The 12086-nt window shown below is 41.3% G+C and overlaps 1 protein-coding gene across 1 annotated transcript in view; it reads left to right on the forward strand.

The window, feature by feature from the left end:
- LOC113407399 (parafibromin) overlaps positions 1 to 12086 on the forward strand; it is a 176782-nt gene that overhangs the window by 124095 nt on the left and 40601 nt on the right. Inside the window, exon 11 of the mRNA XM_026655872.2 lies at positions 7192 to 7249. Coding sequence (XP_026511657.1) covers positions 7192 to 7249 — 58 coding nt within the window. The remainder of the gene's footprint in view (positions 1 to 7191; positions 7250 to 12086) is intronic.

A 12086-nucleotide genomic window follows, 5' to 3' on the forward strand; every position in this document is an offset into this window, starting at 1 on the left:
GAGGTAAGCACCGCCCCAAGCCCTCACGCCCTTCAGCGCCCCAGCCCTAAGCCCCCTCCCACACCCAAACTCCTGCTGCTGCTGGGGGAAGGGGTGCGGTGGCCCGAATCTGCCCCCGGGCCAGCCATGCTGGCCGTTGCAGAAGTCACAGAGGTCTCAGAAAGTCACAAAATATGTGACTTCCATGACAAACTCACAGCCTTAATGATAAGTGGTGATGTAGTGCAAACTATTCCCCAAATATGATTATTTTTCAAATTTTCTAGCTACTCAGTATATTGACTAGTATTAAAGTAAGTCAGATTGGGGCCACGTTGTGCTGAGTGCTATACAAATGCATAGTAAGAGACCATCCTAAAGAACTTGCAAGCTCTATTAAAATAAGATGCAGCAAGTCAGTGTAACTAGCAGAGGAAGACAAGATAGAGTTACATTGACAGGAAGGTGTAGTTGTGTGTACAGGTTTCATGCACAGTTTATAGGTTCGATGGCTTTTAAAGATAGAAACAGTAGCTTTATGCCTAGCTAGACTTATGTCTCTGTCCCTTGCTGCTAAATCTGTTTTCTTCAAAAGGTAGAAAACAGTACAGTCAGATTTTGGATTTTCATATGGAAACCCTATGAGCAGCGATATAATGTATGCAAATTTTGAAAGTTTCACTCACTAGCTAACATCTAGTTCCATAGTCTTACTGTGAAAATGACATGTACCACATTGAGTGATGAGAGGCTGGTTGTGGTTTAGGAAGTTTTAAAGCCAAAATAGAAAAATATCTGAAAAAGCAAGAGTTGAGTAGAACATAACAAAAACTTAATTTCAAGGACAGGTAAGAATATCAGAAATCATTTTTTGGTTTCTTCAATTATGTGCAAAGAGTTAGATTTTTAGATGTATTATTGTATTTTGTATTTATGCCAGTGGTACAGGTCTAGAGTACTGTTGTGATAATTGGGCCAATAAATTTACTTTGTGAGCTCAATTGTAAAAAGTATGTAAAGGTTTATAAATAATACAACAATTTATAATAACAAAAGATGATGGAAAATAGGTCAAGTTACTTTCAATAATGCATGTTATAAACAGATGCAAGAGAACCAGACAGACTGAATTAGTCCAAATAAAAAGACCGTATTGATATAATTCAAGAACTCTGTTGTAATCAGGCTTGGTAAAAGCAGAAGATAGGGGACTGGAAATTAATGAACCAAAATTGGTGAGTTGGATATTAGGCCTAATTGGTTGAGGGAATAATGAGTGGATGGGCTATTCTACTCATCACTCCCTTTGTGTGTCCTTAAAGAAAGAGACCGGGGGCAGGCTGTGTGTGTGTGTGTGTGTGTGTGTGTGTGTGTGTGTGTAGAAAAACAGATGGAGGCTACTGAAGCAAACTTCACCATCATGGCTGCTACCTGAGGCCCCTGCTCCTTTTCGGTCCTAATCCTAAGAGATGTCCTGACCAGACTGGCCCAGAAAGAGGGACCCAGATAATACTGCCATCTCTACCAGCTCCAGCTGAATCCCATACACCTCCTGGCATGAAATAGTTTCAGATTTTAGCAGCAACAGCTCCAGTTCATCTCAACTAACTACTTCTCCTTTCCCAAAAAGGACAGTTGTTGCCATCTTTGAAACCACTAAAAAACAAGGGTTTTTTTTCCTTCTAAAACTCTCTCCAGCTAAAGGGAAAAAGAAATGTTAAAATGAAAGCCTTACTTAATACTTCAAATGGCTTAACTGTTTCTCCCTCTTTTCTGTACCTTTAATAAAAGTTTAAAAGGATTTCAGTGGTGTGTTTGCCATGGTTCTAAGCAGTCTGAGGTCTCTGTATACCAAACACTGAACCTTCTTTAACACTGTTTAATGTTGGACGTTGACTGGGTTATGTTAACATCTTTGGCCCATTTATTCCATCTAAATTTATACAACAGTACCCATTGTTCATTCACCATAGGCTCTGTTATGTAGTTGAAGTTTGAGAAATATGCTTTAAGATTAAAGTTCTCTTGATGCATATTTTGAGTTGTTGAGTCTGATACTGTAGGAGCAAGGAGTATTGAAATGGAATGAATGACTCTTTACTGAAAACACATACATTGGATGCCGTTATATTGTGAATATACTGAATATGTAATAATAAATTAGGCTGATACTCATACCTAAAAGCGAAATGGTAGTTACGTGGGAGCAGAAAAACAGATAATGAAAGCTGATTAAGACCCTAATGTTAAGTGTGTAAGTCATGAGTTAGCGAAATACAACTTTGCAAGGTAAATTAGGAAAACTAAACTAACTTGGTCGTGATTAAAATATTGTGTAAGAAGTCTGTCTAAGGAAGATTTGTGTTTTTGAAATTACAGGGTTTTGTGACAACTACTGAATTTGTTTATAAATATTCATAATCTACTCCTTACCAGTCTAACACAGTTTATGCATAAGAATTAGATATGTCATCCTTTGAGCAAAAAAGTTCCATGTTATTCAGAAACTTTTATGAGACAATGAGTGTCATTCGTTCAGTAGGTGTGATATATTTGTCTCATTGCAGGAAATTTTAAACAAGTAGTGTTGAAATCTCGTACTCTTTAAATAGTTATTAGCAATTGCTTCTCCTTCTACATGGTCTGCACAGTTTTTAATGTGAGGGTCAGAAAGATTAAACCATCAGTAATCTTAAAGGGAAAAGAGGTGGAATAAAGCAATTTCAAAGTAAGATGTCTTTTATAGGAGTATGGCTTTTTGAATCTTGGTTGAACTCCTCTTTGTACTTCACTTCTCTCCTTCATTACAATCCTTACTTTGACCCTAATTCTTTATTCTTCATTTCTCTGAAGGGTCCAAATATTTTCCCCCTCCCAGATGCTGGTCACGTTTGTATATTATCCATTCATTTAAATATAATTGTTGAAATTATTTGCTACAGCACAACTAATCAGATATCTTGTCACTTCACGGTCTTAAATGCTTCCATTCTCTAGTTATTTGGTGGTATTTATATTTTTCCTTTGACTTCAGGTGTGAATCATCGATCATTGGTTTGTTCTACAATAAAGATGAAAATTCAGGGAAAAACATGTGCCCCTTGAAATTAATAATATCCTCAGGGTAGTTTTGTATACATGTTATTCTGGCATTATATGTATAGCCTATGGAAGAAAGAAACCACACATACATATAAACTACAAAATATGTTTTACAGAACAAAAGTTTGCCATTATAATTCATAATGGCAAGACCACAAAACTAAGATAATCAGAAGTACAATTCTTCTTAGTGCCAATTTCTGTGTGCTACCCATCTGAAAACAGATGCTATGAGACAGCATGCTGTTCAAAACAACAATTTATCATAAAAATTCTTTTTTAGCCTTTGAAGAAGGTGCATAATGTTCTACAGTAAATATGAATTAGCTGTATCCTTTGGAAATGTGCCATATGGTTTTAACATTAAGTACAAGTGATTTATCCTGGGTAGCTTGGAGAGGGATTTTTAGGAGCTGGCCTTGTGCTAGTTCTCAGCACTGCCTTGCAAGCCTGACTGTTAGATTCCTAATCTCCATCCTCCACCCTGTATACCTGGCAGGTGCTGTTACTGCTGTCAGGCTTTGGGATGGAGTGTTCCCTGTGTCTCTAGTGACTCCTATGACTGATTTAAGGAGTGGTTTTATTGAAGAGTTCCGTCCTGTCTTACCTAGCTAGAAGTATGACAACTATAACATAATGTTGGTGTAGTGGGGATTTGCTCAGGGCTCTTAGAACACGTTGTGAAATTGGGATGTCAGAGAATGGAGCTGTGTGGTTAGCAATGCTTCATTGCCTCCTTAAACAGTGCTAATACTAGAAGAGTGATTGTTTAACGAATAGGTGACTTCCTTTTTGCCTGTCCTGTATTATCCAAGATTTCAAGAATGTACTGCTTTCTTACAGGTCCTTTATTGTATAGAGTTTGTCCAGGTTTCATAATTTTCCCCATGCAGCTTAAATGGTGGTCCTTTAAAATGTGGAAGATTAATGAATGTTATTGCATGGTATAAAATGGGCTTTATACTCTAGGAAATAATTTCTTATCTTTCTGCTATTGAGTGACTAACATATAGTCAGATGAGAGCTAACTGTGCCTCTTGTCATACATTCCAAATCCACTTCAGTATAGGATGCTGCTTTCCAGGTTTTGTTGGGCTTTTTTCACTTAACTGCTCTACTGATGTGGCTACACAGGGGAGAGACATTTCTCCCCTCAGATGTTGTCTCCCACCTCTCTCTGACTCTAATATCCAACCACAATGCATAAACATGTATTGTCCCTTGAAAACCCCAGCCAAAGGAAGTTAGGTAATCAAATCTCACTGAATGGGAATTGGGAGTCTAACTCCCTTGCCTTCCTTTGCCATTAGCTGGAAGCTTCTGCTAAAATGACTAGCAGTGAACATAGTTGGCAATGTTAGTTAGGCTTCAGAGTTTACTACACTTAGTTGTTGCTTTTTTCCCTGTATATTTGGCTGGAAGTACTCAAGTTGTTCAGCATGTTGCAGGGACAAAGAATGTAGCATGCCTTACCCAGTCCTGTGAGTGGAAGTCTAGTGATTTTCCTCAAAAACTTAGTCACAAAATGCTGAAACTCTGCACTCAGCTCTCATGCTAGAATGTGTCTGGAGGGTTGCAGACTTGTCTTTGACTTGGCATGTCGCGTCTGCATTCCTGTACTCTTTCCTCTCCCACCTTCCAGTACTTCTATTGCCACTTTTTAGCAGGTGGGTCTTAAGAGCTGTATGTTATTATGCACAATAAGATGACTTTTTAAGGTTGGTTAGCTGGTATTTTAAAAAGTTTTTCAATTAATAATTAAATTAATTTATTATATTAATATGATGAGGGAAACAAGGTAACAATTTAAGGAAGGGCTATGTGCTATAAATACAACTGACTTTACTCTCTGAAAATCAAACAGTATGGACTTCTATACAAAAGTGTTGCTATAGAGTCTGAGAAAGAATAGTGCTAGGGTATGATCTAAAACTCTGTTTAAAATTGAATTGCTATGGCTTTTTCTATGTTTGTGAGCTTTTGTCTTTATCTGTGGGCGCTTGCTCTGATTCCCCCTGCACCCCCATCCATGCCTTTCAGGAAATTTACTAATTTGGGATTTTTTGTACATTAAGTTTATGAGAGGCAACATTAAGAGTATTCTTCAAAATATACAACTAAAACCCCTTTGTGGCAACATTGTCTTCATGCAGACCATGACATTGACTTTCCTGTAAAGATGGACTGCGGAAATCTTATTCTCACTTTCTCAGGGGGAAAAAAAATAAAGGTGTTGAGTCTCACATTCCAGCTGTTCTTTAGTAGCAAGGGATCTCTCTAAGGTAGCCATCCTTTGCTCTTGCCATCTTGGCTTGCTGCTTTGCCCTTAGAGTGCAATTGCTTTGACTTTTACCAATTTCTTTGCAGTTGAATAGTTACTCTGAAGGGACAGTGGCAAAAAATAGCTTGTCCAGAGCAGAGATGCAGCATGTCTTGCAAAAATTATTTTTAAAGTTAATGTAGCAGCCAGCATTGACCACGGTATTTTAACCAACCAAAAACTGCACAGAGAAATTCAGCATTAATCCTTTTCTTCTAAGGAGGAAGTTAAATCCTTGCGTCAAGGTCAGCAGCAGAGTAGCTGCTTTAGAAGTTGAAGAAGCTGACTGTATACTAAGCTGAGTCCTACCTGTATGTAATTAATCAGGCATTTTCTTTTGAAGTTCAGTGGAGAGATGTCTGACTGAATTTGAGCCTTTTAGTAAGTTGACAACTGATGCATCCTTATGCTCATATCACATAGTTTTATAGATCAAGATTGAGTTTTAACTTATATTGGAGAAACGTTAAGATTTAGAGGGTCTAAATCTTAACGTTGTGTGACTTTAAAAGTGTCATTGATCTAGTAGCTCCTGGTCTTCAGTGTCCTACTGACGAATTTTCTTAGTTACAGATCACAGTGTTACTTGTTTACATACCCATGTGGGAAGCAGGTGATGACCTCCCTTTCATATAGCTCTTTTGAAAATCGTTCCCCATTTAGGGTTGCGGAGCACTTCATAACAATGGTATTTTGGGGTTCAGTGTTTGTAATGTCTCAATGATTTCCAGATCAAGTGTATGCTCAGTTTACAGATCAAAAAGTGATTATTCAGTCAGACCTGTAAACTTAAGCTAGTCCTTTTTGCATTTGTGCATTATCTAAGGATTTTATATCCAATATCGTTTCACAGGAATAAATGAGAACAGAATTTGTCCTTCCATTTGAAACAACTGTAATGTTGATTCAGAACCAATTATAATTGGCTCACTCTTGGCTAATGTGTTGGCGCTGCAGAGCGAACAGGAGTAAAGAGTGGTGGTATAGATTTGTTTTTGTATGTTAAAGTAAACAGATAAGACATGGAAGACACATGCTCAGATCTACTGAGCAAGAAGGTACAGTTTTTATATACGGACTTTTCAGAACAGAAATGCCTTTCAAAATCCTGGCCATAACATTCCAGCCCAGAGCATCTCATGAGTAGATTCAGAGAATAATACTAGTTTCGGTTTCTGATGTGGACAGTTATCCACTTTTTCTCATATTATATCTTGTCCAAGTGATCATATGTAAAAAGGGAAGCACTGTTTCCTAGTGGGTAGAGCAGTGCACTGCACTGGGACTCAGGAGACCTGGGTTATATTCCTGGCTCTGCTACTAGTCTACTGTGAAACCTTGGTCAAGTCACTTCACCTCTCTGCCTCAGTTGCCATATCTAATGACACTGACCTCCCTTATAAAGTGCTCTGAAATTTACTGGTAAAGACCACTATTTAAGAGCTAGATATTTGTATTTACTTATTAAAAGGTGAAAACGTTAATCCTGTAAATCAGCAATTTCGCCTTATGATAAAATGTTGACTGGTATATACTAATTGTGGTGGATAGACCGTTAACATGCAGAAAAAAGGGTTTTTGTTTTTTTTTAATTTTCAGACTTTTTAAGTCCAAAACAGTGGTTGTGAAGAGTTTTCTGATCAAAGTTTTCTGCATATTTAGTTGTTAGAATATGTTATGTCCTAATCATCATTAAAAAGCTGTTTTATATTTAACTAAAAGGGAAGCTGAATAAGAGAAAAGCTATTCAAATGTTAACTCTTTTTCTCTCTTTTTTTTTTTTTTTAAAGGAAGGTGCTTCTGCCCGGAAAACTCAAACCCCAGCAGCACAGCCTGTGCCAAGACCAGGTAAACAATATTACTTTATTTGTGTATTATTTGGAATGAAAGCGTTTTGAGTTAGGACAAGATTGTAGCTAAAATCCTAATACATTTTATTAAGATATGTATTGGAAGTCTATAGCCACTGTGTATTAATTAACATATTATCATTGCAGTCGTCCGAGGTCTGAGATTAGCTATGATCACCCTGAGCTAGAGCAGAAATAGCACTGCTAGGTTGATGGACTAGTAGCAATTTTACAATCTGATTTATTGTGAACTACCAGGGCTAGAATCAAATATCATATACTGTTGGAATGCTTTGAAATCCAACTTTGGCACACCATAAAACTTTTATTTCTAGACCTAGCAATTCAAGAGCTACTTGTGCCCAAAACTTAAGGTATTTGAGTTTGTGTGGGGGGGTGTTTCATTTCAATTTTGAGTTGAATTTAACAGCTGATTTCTTATGAACCATTAAAGCAAAAAACCTCTATGCTTTATACTTCCTCCAAATACTTAATACCAGCATTGAAATAGTGTGTAGTAGTAAATTTCTATTCTGTAGTTTCTTGAGACTGGCAGCTAAAATGTTGAAATCAAGCAGTCATTCTATATACCATTACTTCCATGACAAAGTTTCAATATCACTACACCTGTTAGAGCTAGGAAAAATCTGGCAACTGGTACAAATGTGTTCAGTGATAGTATAGTTCTTCCAAGTATTTGTCTTGGCCCAGTGATAAGGGTGGGGGGAAATGCCATCCTGGCATGATTTTTTTTTCTTAGTCATGCATTGGGCACTACTATTAATTTTCAAGAACCTTTCCACAAATTCCCTTTCTTCTTGTTCACTGAGTGTCTAAAAATAATAATAATAATAATAAATGGAGATATCCCATCTCCTAGAACTGGAAGGGACCTTGATAGGTCATTGAGTCCAGCCCCCTGCCTTCACTAGCAGGACCAAGTACTGATTTTGCCCCAGATCCCTAAGTGGCCCCCTCAAGGATTGAACTCACAACCCTAGGTTTAGCAGGCCAATGCTCAAACCACTGAGCTATCCCTCCCCCCACTGAGCTATCCCTCCCCCCTGAGCTATCCAGATATTATTAATATTAGTAGAATTAGCATTACGGTAGTTCTTAGAACCCCAGCCAAGATCATGGCTTCCTTTGAATACCTTGATGTTCGTCCATTGTTATCGATGAAGACCTCAACAACTCATTCTTTTGATGACCGGGCTTTGTGCATCCGAAGATGACTGATCAGTCCGATTCAGGCGTGGAACGTCCTGTCACACGTCAGGCAAACATATAATGGCACTCTCGATGATGTACGAGCAGCTCTGGACTTGCGCAGCTCACGCTTTTTTTCAGCCTCAGCAATACGCCTCGCCTCAGAGGTATTACTGCCTGTGTGAATGAGGCTGTGCCATGCTGAACAGTTCAGTGCGAAGATTTCCCATGTGGCGGTGTTGATCTCGAAGGACTTCAAAGAGGTCTTCAGCGTGTCCTTGAATCGCTTCTTTTGTCCTCCATGGGAGCGCTTTCCCTGAGTGAGTTCTCCGTAGAAGAGCTGTTTAGGAATGCGTTCATCTGACATTCTCACAACATGTCCGGCCCACCTGGTCTGGGCTGTCATCAGCAATGTGTGAACTGACGGCAGACTGGCTCTAATAAGGACATCAGTATCGGGCACTTTGTCCTGCAATCTGATTTTTAGAAGCTTTCGCAGACAGGAAATGTGGAAGTGATTGAGCCTTCGTGCATGACTGCGATAGACAGTTCACGTCTCGCAGGCGTACAGCAGAGTTGGAAGCACCACTGCTTGGTAGACCTTCAGCTTCGTTGATAGGCTGATCCCTCGACATTCCCAAACATTGAAGCGCAATCGGCCAAATGCAGAGCTGGCTTTAGCAATTCTGCAGTTTACTTCATCATCGATTGACACTGCTCGGGAAAGAGTACTGCCCAGGTACGTGAAGTTGTCCACTGTCTGAAGTCTCTGTCCATTTACAGTGATGGACGGTTCTGAGTACGGAGCGTGGGGAGCTGGCTGGTGCATGACCTCAGTCTTCTTGATGTTAATGGTGAGACCAAGTTATTGCATGCAGTTGAAAACTTGTCCATACTGGCTTGCATTTCTGGCTCAGTACTAGCATTCAGAGCACAATCATCGGCAAAGTCTCGACATACAGTTCCCTTCACTTTGGTGATGGCATGCAGTCACCTCAGACTGAATAATTTCCCATCAGTTCTATACTTCAGGCTTACTCCTTCAGTGCAGTGTTGAAAGGCATCAGTCAGAGTGGCAGAGAATATCATGCTGAACAAAGTGGGTGCTAAAACACACCCTTGCTTGACGCCATTGGTGACTGGGAAGGCCTCAGATGTTTCACGGTCATCCAGGACACTAGCCATCATACCGTGATGAAATTGACGTACCATTCGTATAAATCTGTCTGGACAGCCAAATTTCGACATGATCCTCCACAGGCCCTGGCGACTGACAGAGTCAAATGCTTTCGTAAGGTCCACAAAAGTTGTGTAGAGTTCACGATTCTGCTCTTGACATTTCTCCTGTAGCTGACGCACAGCGAAGATCATGTCAATAGTCCCACGACCCTTGCGGAAGCCACACTGTGATTCTGGCAGTAAGCCCTTCTCCAGGTGAGTGATCAATCGGTTCAACAGAACCCGTGCAAGAACTTTCCCCGCTGTAGAAAGCAGCGAGATTCCACGGTGATTGTCGCATACCTGGCGATTGCCCTTCCTCTTATAGAGGTGCAAGATGGACGCGTCTCTAAATTCCTGTGGAATGGTTCCCTGCCTCCAGAAGGACTGAAACAGCTCAGTGAGTTTCCGTAGCAGCACGGGTCCACCGACTTTGTACACCTCTGCTGGTATGGCATCTGACCCTGGGGCTTTGCCACTTGACAGCTGATTGATAGCTTTCTTCACTTCGTCCTCTTCTGGTGAAGCATCCATGGAGTCATTGACTGTAACCTGGGGCATCTTGCCAATGGCCTCATCATTGATGACTGAGGGGCGATTGAGAATTGCTTCAAAGTGTTCAGCCCATCTCTGGAGAATCTGCGTCTTCTCTGTAAGGAGCACAGTACCATCAGAGTTCAGGAGGGGAAAGCTCCCAGAAGACTGTGGACCATAGAGTGTGTTAAGGGCTTCATAAAACTGCTTAAAGTCGTTCCTGTCCGCATATGCCTGTATTTCATCTGCTTTGGCGCTCAACCACAAGTCCCGCATTTTGCGCAATCGGTTCTGTACTGTTCTGCAAACGTTGATAAAGGCGGTCTTCTTTGCCGCCGAGGATGGATCGTTTTGATATGCACGATGCAGGCGGTGCTTCTCAGCAAGTAAGGCCTGGATTTCTGCATCTTTTTCGTCAAACCAGTCTTGCCGCCTGCATGTGGAGGGCCCCAATACCTTTGATGCAGCTGTATGGACAGTGTTGCGAAATCGCTCCAGTCTTTCTCAGCATCATCCTCAATACGAAGATCAGCAAGCTCATTCTCTAGGTCTTCCGCTAGATTTTCAGTGATGCGACTGTTCTTCAGCTTCGACACGTTGATCCTTTTGAGAGCCTTACAGCCTTGTGGTCGTCTCTTCGGCATGATATGGAGCTTCATTTTGGATACTATGACCCTATGATCTGTCCAACAGTCAGCGCCACACATAGCTTTTGTAACCCTGACATCTTGTCTGTCCCTTCTCCTGATGATGACCTAATCGATCAAATGCCAGTGCTTGGAACGGGGATGCATCCACGAAGTCCTGTTACGGGTAGGAAGGCGGAAGACCGTATTGCTGATCAGAAGGTCATGTGCTGCACAAGTTTTCAGCAGTAACAGGCCATTGCTGTTACACTTTCCCACTCCATTTTTCCCGATGACCCCTTCCCAGGCTGCGGCATCGCATCTGACTCTTGTGTTAAAATCGCCAAGCAGAATCAGCTTGTCTGTGCAGTGCACTGACGATAGCAGAGTATCTAGTTCTTCGTAGAATTTATCCTTCACGTGCTCTGAGTTGGTCATTGTAGGAGCATATGCGCTGATCAAAGTAGCTTGTTTTCCTTTTTGAAGCCGGTCATTCATACCCTTGGGGGAACTGGCAAGTTTCCGAACAAGATGATTCTTGGTGGCGAAGCCAACTCCAGATTCGCAACGCTCATCACTGCTACGGCCACTCCAGAAGAATGTATAGCCACCGCCTGAATTGGATAGCTGTCCTTCATTAGCAAGGCGAGTTTCGCTAAGGGCTGCAATGTCAATGTTGTAGCGTGCGAGCTCTCTAGCGACAAGTGCTGTTCTTCTCTCTGGTCTGTCTGCCGTGATGTTGTCCAGTAACGTGCGCACATTCCATGTGCCAATAGTGATCGGTGTCACTCTAAGTTTTGTTTTTGTTTTTGTTCGATCGCTTTTATGGGATCCCCGCCTGCCGCGGTATGCTGGCCAGGGTAAGGTGAAGCAGGCAATGTTTAGGGCACCTTTTCTAGCCCCTCCTCATTCTACGGAGGTGAGCAGTGCAATCCTGAATAGGGCTGCTCAGTCGCTCAAGAAGATGCCGAGTTCCACTGCTGCTTCAGTCAGTGAGGAACGACCATTATGCCTGAGCCGCCTATGTGCAGGTCCGCGGCTACAACTCCCAGTGTATCCACACCTGCTGCTTCGTCGCTCGCCCATCGCCACAGGACTTGATATGATATGATGTCGAGACTTGCGTGTGAATTGGATTAAAGTGAGGGAGAGTTGCGCAACATCAGCCTCACTGTCTCTTCCAGTTCCTATCTGTATCCAGTGGCAGGACAGAAGTCGAGACGGCTGGAGATAGGACGGGGCGCAGTG

Source organism: Terrapene carolina, unplaced genomic scaffold (genome assembly GCF_002925995.2).
Source record: "Terrapene carolina triunguis isolate 2854851 unplaced genomic scaffold, T_m_triunguis-2.0 Scaffold211, whole genome shotgun sequence".
NCBI lineage: Eukaryota > Metazoa > Chordata > Testudines > Emydidae > Terrapene > Terrapene triunguis.